The sequence below is a fragment of the Mesoplodon bidens genome (assembly GCF_964165515.1).
Source record: "Mesoplodon bidens genome assembly, chromosome: 3".
NCBI classification, from domain to species: Eukaryota; Metazoa; Chordata; class Mammalia; order Artiodactyla; family Ziphiidae; genus Mesoplodon; species Mesoplodon bidens.
Genome location: NC_138178.1, coordinates 98,333,603 through 98,354,642, shown reverse-complemented (window position 1 = coordinate 98,354,642; position 21,040 = coordinate 98,333,603). Strand labels below are relative to the sequence as shown.

The 21,040-nt window shown below is 37.1% G+C and overlaps 1 protein-coding gene across 5 annotated transcripts in view; it reads left to right on the top strand.

Annotated features, from left to right (window-relative positions):
• CDIN1 (CDAN1 interacting nuclease 1) overlaps window positions 1-21,040 on the top strand; it is a 217,677-nt gene that overhangs the window by 112,374 nt on the left and 84,263 nt on the right. Inside the window, exons 9-11 of one of the 5 annotated variants that reach the window (XM_081229258.1) lie at window positions 3,800-3,865; window positions 4,453-4,576; window positions 11,596-11,621. In XM_081229258.1, coding sequence (XP_081085384.1) covers window positions 3,800-3,865; window positions 4,453-4,576; window positions 11,596-11,602 — 197 coding nt within the window. In that variant the 3' untranslated portion in view covers window positions 11,603-11,621. Of the gene's footprint in view, window positions 1-3,799; window positions 3,866-4,452; window positions 4,577-10,187; window positions 10,227-11,595; window positions 11,622-21,040 lie in introns of those variants that run through there. The other 4 variants (XM_081229259.1, XM_081229257.1, XM_081229256.1 and 1 more) reach the window with 4 other exon arrangements.

The following is a 21,040-nucleotide window of genomic DNA, read 5'->3' as shown; positions in this document are numbered from 1 at the left end:
TTCGGTCAGTTGTCAACTAAATACTATCCAACAGATAGCCATCCCCTCTCTTGCATTTCCAAATCTTTTAGGAGGAAAATGAGAAAAATTTCCCCACTTCATAAGTGTTACACATGATCAAATTTAAATACTTGCCATAATTAAGAGTGGTATATTGTCTGTTGGGACAAACCAGTACTTGGTTGTGGTGGGCTCTTGTCTATATCTGGCTATTTGAGAGGCCCAGGTGTTGGCAGTCACTTAACTTCTCTTGGCCTCTTTTATCATGTATAAACTGGAAGGTTGGAAGACTTTACAAGCTCAGAAATACTGTGTTTCTTAAGGCACACTATCTAAATACCCTACATTTTGTGGATCTAGAGGCTAACAAGTCTGCTTTTAAGTGAGAATATTCTTATATTAACTTTGATAATGAACACTTGAACAATGACATTAACAGGCTTGTACTTATGAAATATATTAGGTGTTTTTAATATACCTTAAATCAGAAGAGCCCTACTTCATATTTGCTACATTCACTGAATAAGTTAGGTATACAGAATTTGGAGATTGATTTCATATTGATCCCCAGCAATTCTGGGAAGTTATACTAAAAGTACTATTCTAAAACATTGCTGTTACTCTTTTTTTTCCCCCTTTCTAACTAATGTTATTCTTTCTTTTTTCTTAATCCTGACCATTTTTTCTTGAAGAAAACAGCAGGTTACTTAAACATCCAGTTTTCCACTTGGGAAGTTCAAAGAATCATAAGTAACCACTTGGTTCCAATATGTACAAAAAGCTCTAAAAACATGGATGAAACTTATGATTCCCAAGGAAAATATAAATTGCAAAACTGACTGTGTAAGAGATGAAGATCTAAACAGATCAGTAGCCATTAAAAAAAAAAAGGGAAAAGTAACCAAAGAGCTACCCACTATAGTAGCAGCAGGCCTAGATTGCTTATTATGGGGAATTCTGCCCAAACTTTAAGGAATGGATAAATCCAATGTTATTTAAAATACTACAGACCAAAGAAGAGGGTAGGAAAACTTCCCATGAGTAGTCCCTTCCTTGATGACCAAGATGTACCTCAGAGCAGACAGCTGGGGCCAGGGGTGAAAGATAGCAGTGAAAGTCATCAAATACAGCCTTGAACTTTGGGTCACTTTTGTTGTCTCTTAAATCAGGAAAGAAAATTATTAAGTCAGTCCAGGTGGGCTTTGCAGAAGACATGGGTATTCTTAAAAATGCATTTATATTTTATTCAGTTACCCTTTTGAGTCTTAAATATGTGCCAAGCATATGTTGGTGGTGAGAATGGAGCAGTGAATAGGCCCGGGATTTGGGAGACAGGTACATGCACAGTGAGACAAGGGAATGAACAAAGAAGGAGGCAGAAGGGAAGTCATGTGGGATGATGACCGAGCCATAACCTCGAGATCCTAGAGTTGGAACCCTGACCCACCCAATGGTCAAGCAAATTTTAAATCCATACCCAATGGTTTGGATAATGATCTAATGGTAAGAAATCTTTGAAGGTCTGGGAGCCAGGAAAGGAGCATAATGCAAAGGCCAGGAAATCAGGTCAGATGGATGGGGCTGACCTTAAAAATCTCCCAGTAGGATGATCCATGATAGAAACTTCCTTCTCCTGGGACCTAGACCAGGTGAGCAAGGCCACCTGTTCATAAATGCTACTTCCTATACTTGCACTCTCATCTTCTCTGAACTTTGCCAAGTTGTACCCTCCTCCTTTGTTAGGAAATCTAGGTTGAAAGAAATAGTGTGAAGATCGAAACAAGGCAGGGAAGGCAGTGAGAGTTTAGAAAATAAACAGAGAAGATACCCAATACATAATAACATAGTACTTCCGATATGTGGAATAACCTCTTTAAAAAAAAAAAAAGCATAATATCTGGTGGTGACACAGACTCCTAGAAGCTGTCTTTTGAGTACAGTTACTATTGAATCAACTTCATATTGAGAGGGAGGGAAGTGGGGGGGGTGGCATGGAGAAAGCATATGAATACTCTTGTACTTTGAGGTTCTCCACAGAAAGATGGAAAGATTTCCTAGCGTCACCTGATGTTTATCTTCAGGAAATTTAAATTGTAGGTATTGTGTTAGTAATTTTGTCGCAGTGAACAAGAGTGTAGCATCTGCCTTTTAAGGGATTTTAGTGTGTGCCTTTGGATTGCTTGATGACCTTTGAAATTTTGTTTTGAGCTGCTGTCAGAAACATAATCATTTTTCTTTCTGAAACAGATTTTAACATCTGCAAAGGTTGATCAAGCTAGGATAGTTTTAATAAAATATTAATCTCTCTTTTTTAATGTCAACCCAGCTTTTAAAACTGTTCATCAGCTACCTGAAACATCAGCTCAAGGCACCTGGGTTGATTTAATAAATGCCTTTTCCATTAAACATTCTTGTAGCCAGAATGCATTTAGAGGATAGAAATTTTTTCAGTCTTGTTCATCCACAGTCCAGTTTTCCAAATTCTCTTGTTTTTAAAGTAAGATTAATTTTATTTCCTTATTTCAACAATTAACTTAGAATTTTTTATATTTCAAGCAGGGGAGATTGTTTCAAATTCTAGCATCAGTCCTTCAAAATTTGGATAAAGGATAACAACTGTAACCAAATTTAATTTAAATATCTAGTTTAAATATGTGTCTTGTCATTAAAAGGTTATTTACATTTAAAATGCTGACCTTTCAGGATGTACACAGAAGTGTTCTAAAACAGAGTTTCTGAACATTGGCCATGAAACCACTGTCTTGGCCTGATAAATGGATTGGAAATAAGCTACCCAACAACTGGGAATGGGCCATTAATTTTAATCAAAGGTGATGCAAGAAGGCGAATGGGATGCATGACAATGTCAACAGCCCAGTAGGTGTTAAGAGACCACACAGCCTTCCTTGTTACTTGGTTGGGCCATTAGTTGAGGTTGGGTGAAGACAGAAAGCCATGTCTGGAATTGAATGACCAGGTCACTCCAAAATCTAACAGAGAACTGCTCATTTCAGAATCACACTGTAATGCCGTTAGAAGTCAAGGACAGCGTTTAGAAAATATTGGAGGACTTTTTTTTTTTTTAACCAAGCACCTAAGTAGTTTTTTCCAACTTTGTCAAGCACTCTGTTTTCCTGCCTCCTTTCCTTCTGAATGGCTCATTGATATTTACAGAGGATCAAGAAATCGAACAGACTTAGAAAAAAATCTCAAAGCCCGTTTGCTTTTCAGAATTACATATTGTTAGTTGTAAAACTTTGGTAAATGCCAGAAACAATAGCCGACCAAAGGTATTAAGCAGGGTAATTAATTCTCTGTGGGGATCTCACTGTCCTTGTCTCTTTCTTATGTTCTTGTATGTAGGAATAGTTTCACTAATAGAAACTAAACTTTCTTAATTGCTTTAATGAAAGCATTTGTTTTATAATTGTAAAGGCACATGTCAATATTGGCTTGATAACATTAGTGATATTCATGGTGGTAGAAGGCTTTTCTCTTAGTAAGTATACTTCATTATTTTGAGTATCTTCAATTATAAGAAAGGTAGCGTATGACAGCTTGAATTAATGATGTTTATAATAAAGACATTAAAATGCAGAAGGGACAAAGAGGCATTTTTATATCTATGCTTCCAGTTTGTTATGAAAGTTCATTTATTCCGACACAGCATTGCATATATAAGAATGATATGTATGACTGCATTAGTAATTTTTACACACTTTTAAGAAAGAAAAGCAATTATATTGCTGTCTTGTTAATGGAATACTGTGATAAGTAATAGTATTTGTTCATCCTGTAGATGAAGATCAGCTCCGTGCAAAGGGTTATGACAAAACACCAGACTTTATTTTACAAGTACCCGTTGGTAAGTCCTTAAACTCTGCTATGCATTTGTTTATATAGAAAAGGGATGTGTTTTTCCCATAGCTTTGAAAAATTGTGTTAATATTAGCAAATGTTACCAGAGAATCTAGATTAGCTTGATAATTTCGTATCTAAAAGTGTGAAATAATTGCAAAAGATTATTTTAAAATAGCAGAAAATTATAGGTTTAGAAGAAACCTATGCCTTAAAAACTTTTATGTATATTTGAGAAATAAACATGTGTTCTAAAGACATTTTGGTTACCATTTTCAAGTCATTTCTCTAAGTACCGAATTTTTAACACAGGGTTCTATTGAAAAGCCAGGCTCACTTGGTTTGCTTTCACATTACTTGTCAACTTATACAGGCAGTCTCAGAATAGGAGAGAGACTTTTGTAAATGATGAAAATAAAAGGGATGTGACTGTAGCATAAATGTTCTTTGTTACGAACATATACGATGTGTTGTTTTATAATTACATCCATAGATGATGGTGAGGGCTAAGCCTCTGTTCATGAATGTGAAGCATAGAGAGACCCAGACAGAGTTCAAAATTTTCAATTTTCCCTTCCCTTTGCTCTATATTAGTAATGCTTTGTCCCTTAGCTGTAGAAGGGCACATAATTCACTGGATTGAAAGCAAAGCCTCATTTGGTGATGAATGTAGCCACCACGCCTACCTGCATGACCAGTTCTGGAGCTACTGGAATAGGTAAGGCCCCATTATTTTTATCTTAAGATAAACGATACTCAGCTGAAATCTCATTAGAAAAAAATATTTTGTTTAGCTGGTAAAAATGCTAGTAGCCTTTGTTTCTAGTAAATACCGAGACTTGATTAATGTATTCATTTCAGGTAATTTCAACTTCTTTGCTTTCATAATGTAGCTTCATTTTTTAAAACGAAAAATCTCTGCATAATGTCAAAATTAGTGTAGACGTCATTTTCCATTTTACAGTGATGATATTGGTGTCACTTAAAATATGAAAAATAGGATGTGATATATATTATGATATTGACACTGACTTTTATCCTCTTGATGTGGAAGTTACGCTTTCTGTCAGATCTTAAAAAAATATTTTATCCTCAGCTCTCTGAGGGAATTATCCAAATGATATGAAAGATCAAAACAAATTACCTTCCAGTGGTAGAAAATAGTTTACCTACCAACTTCAACCAACATTCCCAAAGGCATGGAGATCTCAGTGGTTAAGAAAAGGATGGTGTTGGAGGAGGGGGGAGGATGCCATATTACTGAGTACCCACCATGTGTCTGGGCCTGCAGATTATCTCAGTTAATACTCACAAGAAAGTTACTTTTATTCCCGTTTTACAGATAACTAAACTGATACTCAGAGAAAATGTAACTATGGGTACAACTAGTTATCGTGCATTGTCTTTCTCACATCTAAATCTGTACTACTTTTAGCACAACTCTATTGTAATTTACAGTACAACTGTTGAAACTTTGGCCTTTGCTATTATTGGAGTCCCAAGCTTTCACACCACATATTTTTTACCCCTTAGATCAGAAGGCGGGTCAAGGGGTAACCTTCCTAGTTTAACTGTGTTCCTCGGTCACTGGCCAACTGTAAGAATACAATAATAAGATGACATTGGTCCGATCATTAAGGAGAGAGACAGTAGCATCTGTGGACAGTAGTCTTACCCTGGAAAAAAACAGTGACAGCCTACAGAATTTGGCATTATATTGTTACTCAGCTTTACAAAAGGCCAGTGAACCCCTCCTGTAGCAGATGTGCTAAACTAAGCCCACTTTTTGCCATGGTAACAATGATCATGACAAAATGCTAAATGTAATGGCTTTCTTGATTTTCTTGTGTAATTGTGCATAGCATCCGAGCTTTACTTTATAGGGATGGAGGAGGAAAGTGCAAAATGTTTTAGAAATCAATGCTGCTTCAGCGTTTCCTGTCTTTTATTCAGCCATTATTCAAGTCAGCAGTAATGTGACAAATTGAATTTCAGATTTTTAGCAATTTTATGATGAGTTTGAAATAGTAAAGAAAGCATCATTTTTGATATTATAGGGAAAGCAATGACAAGAAAATTAAATTGCATAAGTTTAGGTTGCTAAGGGATTTTTAAAAAACTGGTGAGCTCAATCATTATGCATTGAGACTGTCTCCCCACTTTGGTACTGATCAAGCCTTTTATGAGAAACAATTAGAATTTGAATCCCAAATAGTAGAGCTTACTTGAAAATTCCAAAGGCACATCTTCATTCTAAAACAACTCAACTGTTGTTTGAATGTCTACTCTGTGCTTAGCCCTCCCCATTTTAGAGGCTGATTAAATAATCAAGTCACGTGTATGGTAGAACTATGGATTATTCACATGGCCGGAGGGGCATTTGAGCAATGGATAACTTAATAGTTTGACTTGGACTGGATTTTGGATTATTTTGTTGCCTGCTGCTGTTTTAAATTTTAATGATGTTTTATTTACACTACTATTGACTTACATTTCCTAAACACATTGTTTGAATGTATACCGGCTAAGTGGATATAGTTCATTTAGGGCATGTTGTGTGGTAAGGGAAAGCCAGCCTTAGTTTTGAGTGTTCCAGATCATTCAAGGGGGGAATGCTCTACACAAAAGTCACTAGTTCACAGAATGTCTGCAGAGAGGCCAAGAAATGCATATCATGCTGACATTCAATATGGAACATAGAGGCATTTACTTGGATATAGAATTTGGTTGTAATAATGATACAGACTTATCAGTGATGAGGCATTTTGACAGAAGGAGAACTTAGCACAGTTATGAAAGTTTGGGATCCTACTTTTTTAATATTTTGCCTCAACACAACTCACACAGCATTAGCTAAAATTCTTCAGAGTAGGAAGAAATCTTTCCCACCTATAGGTAGCCTTTCAAGGAGGCTGTTGGTTGGCATGTGGGTTAATTGCTTTATTTGTATGATAAGCCTCTAGTCAACATAAGAACTGTTTTCTAGTCACACTATTTTTCTTTTTTTCTTCTAGTTTTATTGAGATATAATTGCTATACAGCACTATGTAAGTTTAAGGTATACAGCATAATGATTTGACTTACAGACATGAAATGAAAAAATTGTCACATTATTTTTAGATTAAACATTGGATTTTATGATAAGACTGTTCAATGCTTGTGGAATCATAATCTTGTCTAAGCCTCTTTTTCTGCATAAATAACTACAGAGCCCCTACATTTTAGTTTAATATTTCTCTAAGAGTTTTCTTTTTATGTAAATTAGTATTCTTACTCAGCCTTTCAGCAGCTCCTGATCACACCTTCCCTCTTTATTAAAACATGCTCTTTTTTTGGCTTCCAAAAGATATTCTTCTGGGTTTCTTCCCCACACACCAGCAACGTACTCTTGTCTCCTTTGCTATCTCTTCTTCCTCTTCCCAGCTCTAGACTGGAAGGCCCTGGAACTCAGGGCTCACCCCTCCTCCCTCTTCTGTCTACATTCTTCCTGGGTGCTCCCTGGAAGATCTCACCAGAGACTGTGGCTTTATATTCCATCTCTATGCTGCCATCTCCTAATTTTTACCCTCAGCCCTAAGATTCTCCCTGAGTATACATTTATTCATCTATCCAGCTGGCTACTCAGTATCTCCTCCTGGTTATCTAATAGGTATCTCAGACTTTACATGTCCAAGATTAAACCCTTGACTTTCTTCCCCAAGCTTGTTACTCCCCCATTTCCTCCCAAGCTCAACTAGTGACACCACAATATCTCCACATCCTCAACCCCGAGTATCATCACCAATCCATCAGCAAGTCCATTCAGCCCTACCTTCACCACCTCTCAAATTGTGCCTTGTATCACCACCCCACCTGCTGCCGCCTCAGTGTCTGTAAGCATCTCCTGGACAATTCCTGTAGCTTCCAAACTTGGTCTCCTCGCACTCAGCACTTGCACTCCTGTGGTCAGTGTTTCATACCCCAGCCAAATTGACTCTTGGAAAACATAAGTCAGATTGGGTCGCTTCCCACCACCTTTAAAATAAAATCCAAACCCTTTACCATGACATTCAGAGCCCTGCATGATCTGCCTCTCACCACCCCCAATTCTGTCTGCACCTGCCCCTCTCCCCTCACCTAAGGTTCTCTCTATCTCTTATACTTCCTTGGCCACGCTGGCTTTCTCTGTCTTCCCTGAATCTACACTGCTTGTTTCTGCTTCCAGACCCTCACTCTGGCTAATCCTTCTGCTTGGACCTGTCTTCACTTGGATCCCCACATAGCCTGCCCTTTATGACATTCAGGTGTCTGCTCAAATTTCCCCTCCTCAGGGGGGCCTTCCCTAACCACCCAGTCTAGAAGGCATCACCCTCAGTCATCCTCTCTCCTCACTCGGCTTTACTTTTCTTCATAATACTTACTCCTGTCTGAGTGAATGAATAGACAGTAGTTGGAAACATTTATACAAACACCAATTTACTTGGTTTGAAAGAGCTTTACCTTTTATATTGCTATTTCTAATTACTACACGTAGGGTGCAGTTCATTCCTTTGTAATCAAAGCTTCAAGAATTTTCTCCAGCTTAATTAACCTCAAACAAATTTAAATTTTGCAAGGTAGTCACCTTCCCTAAAATCAGATATTGAGTATAGAACATAAGATGCCTTTTCGGCAAGTGGGCCCTCATCCCAGGTACGATCTTGATTAAAGAACTCCTCAGAGATGAAAACAACCTAAGTGTCCATCATCGGATGAATGGATAAAGAAGATGTGGCACATATATACAATGGAATATTACTCAGCCATAAAATGAAACGAAATTGAGCTATTTGTAATGAGGTGGATGGACCTAGAGTCTGTCATACAGAGTGAAGTAAGTCAGAAAGAGAAAGACAAATACTGTATACTGACACATATATATGGAATTTAAGAAAAAAAATGTCATGAAGAACATAGGGGTAAGACAGGAATAAAGACACAGACCTACTTGAGAATGGACTTGAGGATATGGGGAGGGGGAAGGGTAAGCTGTGGCAAAGCGAAAGAGTGGCATGGACATATATACACTACCAAACGTAAAATAGATAGCTAGTGGGAAGCAGCCGCATAGCACAGGGAGATCAGCTCGGTGCTTTGTGACCGCCTGGAGGGGTGGGATAGGGAGGGTGGGAGGGAGACGCAAAAAGGAGGGGATATGGGAACATATGTATATGTATAACTGAATAAATTTGTTATAAAGCAAAAAAATAAAATAAAATAAAATAAAATAAAAAGAATTAGGATAGTGAAATAAGCTTATTAACCTTTTAGGTCTGAAAAGGTCTAGATTAAAAAAATGAAAAAAAAAAAAAAAAAAAGAACTCCTCAGAACTCTTCCAGTTCTGTGGGGTTAAAAGAATGCCTCTGAGAAGCAGCATTTGAACCATAACATAGCCCCAAATAATATAGGGCTATGTATACAATTGTATAGAAAATGCATATATATTTACATATATCTGTATATATATCTCATATACTTAGGGCTATATATATACAAATTGTATAAAAAAACATATTTCTTTATGCAGTTGGAAAGAAAAAATACCTTCTCGTCCTACTTGTCTAGTCAAAAGGTGGGTTCGTTGACAATTTGACCTACATTACTAAGTTTATTTTTTTATTGAGATGGTGACAGGTAAAGAAGAAACTAATTCTACAATGTGAGGCCAGAATATACATGGGTTCTAACTTGTGGCCCTTCAAAGAAGCAGAAGCAGACACCTTGTGCTCACTTTGGTGGTTGGAGATAAAGTGGGTCTGTTTAGATGAAAATACTGATGACTCTACATTACAAAGAACCACATGCAACCATACAGAGCATGAACAATGCCCAACAGCACTGAGTCAAGAACACGGAAATCTCAGCTGTTAAGTTCAGCCCTGTCATCTGCCATTCTGGGCACATTCTGACACACTGTCAGCAGTGGAATCTATTTAAAACTAAAGTGCACTTGGTAGATATACCTCTCTCCTTCTCTCAAAGAAGATCTAAGCTTACTGACTGGAAAGAATATGGCAGAGTTTTGTTTGAGCATGATTTTCCAGTTTAGTGATCCTTGATGTAATGGGAGGAATCTGTCCTGTTCCTGGGTTTGAATCCAGGCCGTGCCACTCTCTGGTCCCATGACTGGGAGCAACTTGCTTAACGTCCCTCAGCCTTTGTTAGAGCAGTTATTTAATACATATAAAGCACTTTCACAGTGCTTGGCAGTCAACAAATATACTCTCCTCTGTCTCTTTTTCCTGTGTATCACTGTCCGATAGAATTTAGAAGTCTTCTGAGTAGATGTTTTAATTTCCTTCTTTGCCAGATAAACTCCTACTCGGCTAACTTCAGCACTCAGCTTGACTGACATCTCTTTGGGAAAACCTTCCTGCAGTTCACGATTGCGTTCAGTGCCCCTCCTGTGTTCTTCTAATAAGTTCATAGCATTTGTCAAATATTGTAATTGCTTGTTTATTTGCCACTCTCCTCCAGTATTAATTATTGAGTTACGTCTTACCTATTTGTTTTATCCAACATCAAATGCCCAGAAGCTGGTGGAATGCCTGGCACATAGGTGCCAGTAGGTGATCAGTAGATATTTATTAAACAAATAAATATATGAATGGATTTCCTGATGCATAACAGACAGCAACGTTTTGAATCAACCATGAAGGATTTTGTTAGACACTGTGACATTAAAACACAATAAGACCAAACTTTTTTCTTTGAGAATGCCACTCTAAGGACAGTGAGAAAAATGCCTCATTTTTCTAGGGAACTTTTATAGACTTTTCAGATGTGTAGACTTTTGCAGATCTATATCATGAAATATAGCATGTTTATTTACATACGAGTTTTAAAATAGAAAATAACCGATAAGTGGCAAATGCATTTTATGAAGTTTTTTAGGCAAGTAGTTGTAATCTTATATTAATTATTTGCTTTCACAAAACTTCAGCAAGGTCTCTTGTTTGATATTTGACATGGAATGCCTTGAAAATCCTGAGCAGAAGCTATTCTCTAGTTTCTTTAGGGCTGCGTAAAACTGGGCCCACCTTAACACTTGGGGGCCTGGGACAAGAGTGTGATTGGAGGCCTATATACAATGTGCCCAAATATTTAAGGTTGTATATCAAGTTAACAGACAGTAAATAAAATCCGTTTTATCGTGCATGAAGATCTGGAAGTTCAGATTTGCATTAAGAATTCCTGGACTTCTTGGAGATCCAGGCTGCATATGGCAGTGTAGGAATACGTGCCGCCACTGCACAGCCCATCTCCCTTTTCTTATCACCTTTGGCTCTATCCTACACCTGGGAAGGTTTTAAGCACAGCACAGCCTGCACATCCAAGCTCCATGTATTGAAACCTTCCCACAAACCTCTGCCCTTGGTCATCTCTCAGGCCAGAGGTGCACACTCTGGTGGTCTGCCCTCTTATCAAACAGGCAGGCCCTGAGAGTGGTCTCAGGACTATTTCATCAGGAAGTTCTGAGGTCCCTGGTAACATGGAGTGTGACTTAGAAAGGTATTGGAGGGGACAGACATCAGGTGAAGATGTCCCCTGTGCTCTGCAGATTCCTCACCCCATGCGCTGCCGTACAACCAGAGGAGGCCAGAGCAGAATCCTCTAAAGTTTGGGTCCAGGCCATGGACCCCTCTTGACTGGGAATAAAGGTATCAAAGGAAGCAAGTATATTTGTCTTCCAAAGTCATTTCTTGTGCTGATGTTAGGATATGAGGGGAGATGAGCACCAGAGGAAATATGGGCTTGATCACATTGATGTCTCACTGAAAAGATGAAGAGCTGAGTTCCATCTGTGGGATTTTTGAACCTTTGGCTCCAGAGAGTCTACCCTCCTAGAGGCAATGGTAAGCTAATACCTTCTGCCACAAGAATCGATTTGACTTTAGTTCTTACCTCTAAGTATTTTTTAAAGATTGGTTATGTACTCAATGGTTTAATGATTGCTTTCTCTGGGCTGTGCTAACTTGAGAGGCAAGGCATTTAGAATGGGGCTGCCAAGCAGTTAGAGTTAAGGAAGGTATTTTTCAGAGGATGTCCAAAAGTTTTTCCTGTATGAAGATACTTCCAGGAAGCCTGCAATTAGCCAAATCACAGATTTCCAGTTATTTCAGTCTTGTTAACAACAAGGCTGATCACATCTGTCTTAGGTTGGAGAATGTGCCTCAGCTATAGAAGCTCTTGCAAACCTTCAATTACAGCAGCCTCAGAAGGCACTGCGGCCGTATACTAACAAGCAGTCATCACCAGCAACAAGAGAGAGATTGACTAATAATTAGCAAATGCACTGGAGAAGGCCTCTCTGAAGGTAAAAATATAATAATTTGCTTTTCCATCTCTTATAGTGGTGCTGGTTGTGAGATACTGATGTCTCATTGTTCCAGAGAAATACTTGACACTGTTATTAGCTGGAGTAACCTCGAAATATTTTAAAAGGACGAAGGAAGTGTCTTCTGTGTAGATAGTACTTTTATGAGTTCTCATAATGGATAAGTACCATTTTTTTCTGCATTTGGAGTATGAATAGCAAGAACTTTGCCCACCACAGAATTCATATTTTCTGCCATTGTTAATTGTTTTCAACATTGACTTTAAATACAAAACTGAATGAGGAATAGAAATGCTGTCTTAGGCCGTTGAAGTGGTATTTGCAATAAAGAGATAGTGGTTGAGAAAACTGGAATGAGTTAATCAAGGATTAAAGGGAAAGAAAATAGGCTTATAAGGAAATGTCAGTGAATCACAGTTTCTCAGAAAGATGTCTATCTGATATTACCTTCAAGCATATACAAGATTTTTATTAGTTGGGGAGGGATGGTGCCTATTGACCAGTTTCCCAATTCCAGGGGACCAAAGAATTGTTGAAGACTTAACTTTTCTTGCTGAGCTATTAAGATAGAGTTAATATGAATCACATATGTTTCAGAAGTATTACCACAAATCAGACCAACAAGCAAATGATTGGGTGTCCATTCTAAGGATGGAAACACAATCATTATGATTGTCCAGAGAGGGTAAGAGAAAAATAAAAGAAGTGACTCAGGAGCACAGTTAGAGTCAGGAGCCCAAGGATACAGAGTTCATTTTTGAAAGTAATTTTGGAATCATGGAGATCAGGTTGAAATTGCTGCTAAAATGGCTTGGGGTTTAGGATAGTGATTCTCAACCTTCACATGTATTAAAATCACATGGTTGGAACTTTTTAAATATTGATGTGAGATTCATCCCTGGAGAACTGATTTAATTGGTGTGTGGTGGAACCTGGACCTTAGGAGGTTTTTTTTGTTTCGTTTTGAAAACTTCTGATGATGACGTTGACCTGCATCAAGTTGAAGTCCACTTCTTTACATGGCCTTCATTTGCCAGCTAGCCCCAGCATTCCTAGCCTAGGTGCTTCTACATAGAGTCTTCATGAGAAAAAGAAGAGTTGTATTGAGGAATACTGGTTCAGATCAGCAAACACTTCACAGACACTTGTTAGTCACTTGGCATCTGGCCTCTGCCTTTGAGGGCTTCATAGTGAGGACTGAGGCAGTAAATTGCAAAGACAGAACCTGAACCCAGGTCTCCCTCTGAACTCACACCTGTGTTCTTTCTACTCCACCATGCAGCTTAATGTCAGTCATACTGATAAATCTGTTATAAGAGGCTACTTACTCTGTCACTTAATGCAGGGATCCCCAACGCCTGGGCCATGGACCAGTACCAGTCCATGACCTGTTAGAAGGCAAGCGGCAGGAGGTAAGCGGCGGGCGAGCAAGCGAGCGAAGCTTCATCTGTATTTACAGCCGCTCCCCATCGCTCGCATTACCACCTGAGCTCTGCCTCTTGTCAGCATTATGGTGAGGTATATAATTATTTCATTATATATTGCAATGTGATAGTAATAGAAATAAAGTGCTCAATAAATGTAATGCACTTGAATCATCCCTAAACCATCCGCCCCCCCCAACCCCGGTCCTTGGAAAAATTGTCTTCCACGAAACCGGTCCCTGGTGCCAAAAAAGGTTGGGGACCGCTGACTTAATGGGTTTGCTAAGCTGAAGCTAAAAACCTCTCCAGCATATGAGGTGTAGGTATTCACCCTCATGTGGTTCAAGAAAATGGGCCAGACGTTCTCTGTTGCTCTCCTTATTGTATATTCAAAATGCACATCTGTAGGATTAATCTAAAATCCTGTCACATATACATACCTATGTGCCCAGAAAATAACAACCCCTAAATTGTTGTATTTGAAATCTACAGAATCAGAGTTTTTTTATATATGGTACAGAAAAAAATAAACGTGTAAAAAGTCTGTTTTAATAGTAACGGTGTTTTTAAAAACAGCTTTAATGAGATATAATTGACATACAATAAACTGCACATATTTAAAGTACATAATTTGACAAGTTTAACATATGTATAAACTCGTAAAATTATCACCATGACAAAGATAGTGACAAAGATACCTACCACCTCTACAAGTTCCTTGTACCCCTTTATCATCCTTCTTCTCAATCCCTTCAGTTGTCTCTGCACCCAGGCAACCCCTGATCTACTTTCTGTCACTATTCATTAGTTTATATTTTCTGTTTTCTGTAAATGGAATCATTCAGCATATACTCTTTTGTCTGGCTTTTTTTTTTACTCAATGTAACTATTTCATTATTCATTCATGTTGTTGAACATATCAAGAGTTCATTTTTTTCATTGCTGGCAAGTATTCAATTGTGTGGCTGTCCCACTGTTTGTTTATCCATTCACTTCTGGATAGACATTTAAGTTGTTTCTAGCTCTGGCTATTAGTAATAAAGTTTCCATGAACAGTCATGTAAAAATCTTGTATGGTTTCATCTCCCTTGGGCAAATACCTAGGAATAAAATAGTTGGGACATTTGGTAAGTGGATTTTTACCTTTTTCAAAATGATTAAACTGTTTTCCAAAGTGGTTGTACCATTTTATGTTCCCATCAGCAGTTTATGGGAGTTCCAGGTGCTCCCTTCGGTCAGTCTTTTTAACTTCAAACTTTCTAATAGTTGTGTAATAGTGTCTCAATGTGATTTTAGTTTTCCTGTAATGACAAATGATATTGAGAATCTTTTCATATGTTTATTTTTATCTATTTGTCTCCTTTGGAGAAGCATCTGTTCAAATCTTCGGTTCATTTTTTAGTTGAGTTGTTTTCTTATTATTGAGTTTTCATAGGTTTAAAAAATATCATGGATTTAAGTCCTTTATCAGATATATGGTCAGATATGAAATATTGTCTTCCAGTCTGTGACTTGTCTTTTCATTCTCTTAACAGTGGCTTTCAAAATCAGAGGTTTTTAATTTTAATGAAGTCCAGTTTACCAGATTTTTTCTTTTATGGATTATGCCTTTGATGTCATATCTAAGAAATCTTACAGATTTAAAGACTTAAAGAAATCACAGGGATGTTACCCTTGTTTTCTTCTAAAAGATTTATAATCATATATTTACATTTAGGTCTAGCATCCATTTTCAGTTAATTTTTATGTATGGCATGATGTATGGCTTGAAGTTTATTTTCTTGGATATGGATATCCAGTTGTGCCAGAACCATTTGTTGAAAAGCCTATCCTTTCTCCCCTAAATAGCCTTTACACATATGTCAAAAATCAATTAATCATATATGTGTGGGCCTTTTTCTGAATTCCCTATTTTGTTCTGTTGGCCAATTTGTCTGTCTTTATACTAATTCTACACTGTATTACTATACATAATTTTGAAAACAGGTAGTGTTAGTCCTCCAACTTCATTTTTATTTTTCAAGTTATTTTTGTCTATTTTTGGTCCTTTGCATTACCATATGAATTTTAGAATCAACCTATAAATTCCTAAAAAAAATCTGCTGGACTTCTGATTGGCATCACATTGAGTTTATAGATCAATTTGGGACCCTATGTATTTTATATTTCTTGATTCTATAGGAAGTGATTTTTTTTTGTTTCAATTTCCAATTTATCTTGTTAAAATAGAGGAATACAGTTGATTTGGTGTATTGATCTTGCATTGTGCAAGTGGGTAAAACTCATTTATTAATACTTTACTTATTTGGTAGATGCCATAGGATCTTCTATATAGACAACCATGTTGTTTATGAATAAAGACAGTTTGCTTCCTTTTTCAATTTGGATGCTTTTTTATTTTTTTTTAGCTGCACTGCCTAGAATCTTGTATACAAAGGTGAATAGTGGTGAATGTGTACACCTTGTTCCTGGTCTTGGGGGAAAGGCATTTAATCTTTTACCGTTAAGAAGAATGTTAGCTATAGGTTTTTGTAGATGCCTTTTAGGTTTGAGGAAACTCCCACTATTCCTAGTTTGCTGAGAGTTTTTATCAAAATAGGTGTTGGATTTTGTCAAAATGTTTTTTCTGCATCTATTAAGATGATCATATGGATATTTTTAAATTAATTATTAATATGATGAATTACAGTGATTGATTCTTGAATGTTATACCAACCTTGCATCCTGGGATAAACCCCACTTGGTCATGAATCAATATCCTTTTTATATTTTGTTATATTTGATTTGCTAAAAATTTGTTAAGAATTTTTGCATTTGCATTCATGAGTGAGATTGGTCTGTGATTTACTTCTCCTTCTAAACTTTTTGTCTGGTTTTGGTATTAGAGTAATGGTGGCCTTGTAGTATGACTTGGGAAGTATTCCCTTATCCTCAGTTTTCTGGAAAGTTTGTGTAGAATTGTTACTACTTCTTCATTAACTACGGGGTAGAATTTCCCAGTCAGATGATCTGGGGCTATTCTTTTGTGGGAAGATTTTAAACTACAAAATTGATTTATTTAATAGATACAGGGATTCAGGTTATCTATTTTTTTCTTGAGTGAACTTTGATACTTTGTGTCTTTTAAAGAGTTTATTCATTTTATTTAAGTCGTGGAATATATTAGCATAAAATTATTCAAAATACTCCCATATTCTTTTAATATCTGTAGAATCTGTAGTGATGTCACCTTTTTCATTCCTGATATTGATACTTTTGTCTACTTTTCCAGATCAGTCTGCCTAGAGGTTTTTCAATTTTACTGGTCTTCTGAAAGAACCAATATTTCATTTTATTGACTTTTTCCTGTTGGTTTTCTTTTTTCTTTTTCATTGATTTTTAATCTGTATTATTTATTTATTTACTTTTAGTTTCAGTTTCATTTGGTCTTCTGTCTAGTTTCCTAAGGTGGAAGCCTGAGGTTATTGATTTGAAACCATTCTTTCTTCCCAATATAGGCAGTTTAGTGTTGTACATTTGCCTCAAAGTACTGCTATAGCTGTATTACACAAAATGTTATATGTTGTATTTTTATTTTATTTGGTTCCAAATACTTTCTGATTTTTATTTTTATTTCTTCTTTGACCCACAGGCTATTTAGAAGCATGCTGTTTTGTTCCCAAATATTTGGAATTTGTTCACATAGCTTTCTGTTATTGGTTTCTAATTTAATTCCATTGAGGTCAGAAACAAACTTGAATCCTTTTAAAATTACTGAGACTTGTTTTATGACAAACTCTTTAGCTGCCTGGTCTTCCCATTTCCCCAGCTCCATCTCTTCAACTCTGAGAAGGTTCTTCCTTCCCACATTGCCTCCTGGAAACTCTCTCCAGGCAGCAAGCTGGGGAAATCAAAGTGCTCGCCTCTTCTGTTTTCCATCATTCAGGGGTCACTGTCCCTCACTGCTTGCTATCTGTTGTTATCTATTTTGCTTTTTAGTTATTGCCAGCAGGAGGATAAATACAGTCCCTGTTACCTCATCTTGGATCCAAGTAGATGTCCTCTCAAGTATGGTTTTTAACACGCAATTTAAGGCACTATAAACCAGTTTGTCTTGTTTAACATTAACCTTGTAATCTTACTTATGCTACATTAGACTTCGTTGTCATCCTAAACAAATTTTCTTAAGCATCAACTATGAGAGAGTGCTGTGGAAACCTTCAAGTTTGTTTCTTTTGATATCTCTCTTTCAAATAGACATCCATATATTCTCTCTCTCTTTCTCCCAGGCTTCTGAGAGTTGGAATGGGATTTTCAGTCACTACTTTTTGCCCAACAAAAGCAAGGCTTTTCATATCGTTAAGGCCAAAGAGTGGATAATAAGCTTATGGTTGTTAGAAAGCAGCTTTCTTTGGTCATCTTTTGATAGCACTCACTAAGGGCTTCTGCTCCCTCTTAGACTAAAATAAAGCTAGGCATCTTTTGGTGAGATAGAACCCCGTTCACAGAAGTTATGGCTTTTCACCCCCTCCATATGTAAGAGACACATTTTTTCCATTTTTGACCATCTTCTGCTATTACATATCATTCAAGAATCTCCTGGGATGGGTGACTTTTATAGGTGATGAGGCTGCGTTGCCCTAGTTTACCCTTGCTTATTCTCTTCCCACACATGTGGAGTATGGAAGATGAACCATGCATATAATTTTCATGTCTCATACTCTTCTTCTCATAAAACAGAAATATATATGGATACATAATGGCCATGGTAAGCATCCTTTCCCTCTAATTTCTAATTGACCCTGGAAGTCATATTCTTGTGAAAATTAAATCTCCTATATGAATTCTGTTTATCCATTAACATGTCACTTATATTCGCTTGTGTTTTTCTTTTTCTTGCTCTCTCGTTTATATTCCTAGTGTACTTTTATGATTTGTGTGAATTCTACTTTCTTGTTTTACTCCCTTCCCTTCCTGAATCACTTACTTTGAGATACTTCCTGTGTTTTGTTCACCCTTATTTTCTCATAAAGATTCTACCAACAAGGTACCTTGTTAACCCCTTCCTGCTTCTCCTTATGTATTCCTTTTTGCCATTTCCTTCCCTTTTTTTTCTGGCAACTTTGCTAATCATCACCACATCCCCATTTTAAATTCATTCTTATAGCATCCCTGATAGCTCATTTCAAGTGATCATAAATTCAAAATTCATGCAAAATTCCTTTATTTAGAAAAGAGGATTTTTTAATTCAAAGCTCATCAACTTCTGTAAATATGAGGCTGTCACAGTTGTCCTTGATGGCTTTGGCTGTAATACTTTCAGAGCACTGTATATTGATTATGAAAATGGTGAAAATGAAGTCATTGGTTGTGTGCACAGGTCAGGTATATAAAACCATACTGAATTCAACACTAGAGCAAAATACTTGATCAGCCCCAATTGCCTTTCATTGTTTAATGTGAAATAAATATTTTTACCACTATATATTTCTAATTCAGCACATTCTAGCAAAGTGGTCCATAAGTAGTAGGACAGATTCATGACTGAATTCGGTAGATACGGAGTTCCTTCTATGTAGAGACAGTATACTATGCATCTCAGAGTGTACAAAGATGAGCAAAACCTAACTTTGCCTTCAAGGAATTTAATTCAATCTAATGGGGAAACAACATATACATAAATCACAAAAATAGCCAACACTGAGCGCCAACTATGTTCGAGGAACTGGTTTAAGCACTTATATGTATTATCCTCTTCAATCCACAGAACAGTCCTATGAGGTCGATACTGGTATTTTATCCTCATTTCATATGAGAAAGATGAGGCATAGAAAAGTTAAGTGCCCAGGTCAAGATCACAGAGCTGGAAAGCCAGGGGAGATTTTTGAATAGAAGAGTGACATGATCAGGCCACTTTAGGATAGATATTCTGGTAGCAATGCTCAGGGTGGACAGAAGCAAGAAGATGGGAAGAGGAACACAATTGCTATTCCAGTCATCCATATTGAAACGCTCTATTAATTCCCAAATTATAATGGTGGCAGTGGAAATGGAAGGAGCCTGTGTAGACTTACAGAGATAAGAAAGAATTTGGCAAGTAACTAAATGTTGTTGTATTGGGCGGTGCGGAACAGAGATAACTTTGAGGTTTTGATATTGGCCATGGGGAGAACAATGATGCTCTTAAGGAACTGAGAGTGGAAAATAACCTAGGTTAGTGATTACTTCAGTTGCGATGATTAGAAATGTCCAAAGGCAACTGGGTTATGGGATGGGAGTCTGAGTGATGGACCAGAGATAGATTCATTTAGGGATATCTGCAGTAGAAATAGGCAAAGTAGGTTTTCCCAGAAGGGGAGAGTAGAGAAACACGTAGTTTTACGGACAGGGAGAGAAAGAAGACAACTGTGTTATAATGACATCTATGATAAAGCCTAGAGAATTGATTAATAAGTATTACTCTTACAGTGAATATAATTATTTCTAAACTTACTGACTCTCAACCTTCATCTCTCACATTTAAACATTTATAAAGTAATTTTAGTCTAGTTGCATTGAATCTGATTATATGGAGTATTGATAGTTAACATCAGTTTCCATCATGAGTTATATAGGTTGAGAAAGTTGTACCAAAATGTAAGAACCCGGGGCTTTTAACAATCACACTTGAAAGAAACCTCGGGAGTTGCATTTGTCAAGCAGCTAGGAAAACCATTCATGCATTCCCCACGTCCAAAGCTCCACAGGCAGCCCAAACATGAAGAACTGAAAGGTCATTCTTCTTCCTGTGGTGTGATGGTTTGTTGACATATTTTGACACACCAGTACAATGCTGAAAGGATCTGACCTTCCTGCAATACTGAGGGACTCAGGTCTGGACAGAGTACCTGACACTCATTGCATTGCTCTCTTTGCCTTTCTCCTCCTCCACAGATAAACTTACTCCTCAAACGTGAAATGCTGCCTTCCCTATAGAAATATTACAAATTTTAAGTGAACATAAGTTATTGCTTTTTAAATTTCTCAAGCTTTGTTTTTCCAGTTACCATCAAGCTGAAATCTTTGCTTAGATCAATTCATGTTTTTAATTCAAATGAATTTGTTTTTCAAAATGATAAATGGGAATGGAGATTGTTAATGCTTGAAAGACTGAAACTAAACAAATTAGGAGGTTTCTGTGCTGTTATATGTTTTGCAGTCTTCACCTTTGTGATAGAAACCAATTTATTGGAGTTCACATGTTTGAGGATTACCTCTACAGTGCAAAATTAATGTACATACAGGTAAATCTTAGGTAGCTTTTGAAGTAGTTACCTCAGAGGTATATCATGTGTTAAGAGGTTGAAGAGTTAGGTGGAAACCAGAGAGCTGTCAAGAGAATTTTCTGTCATGTATAAAGGCATTCTATGTTAGGATTGTGTA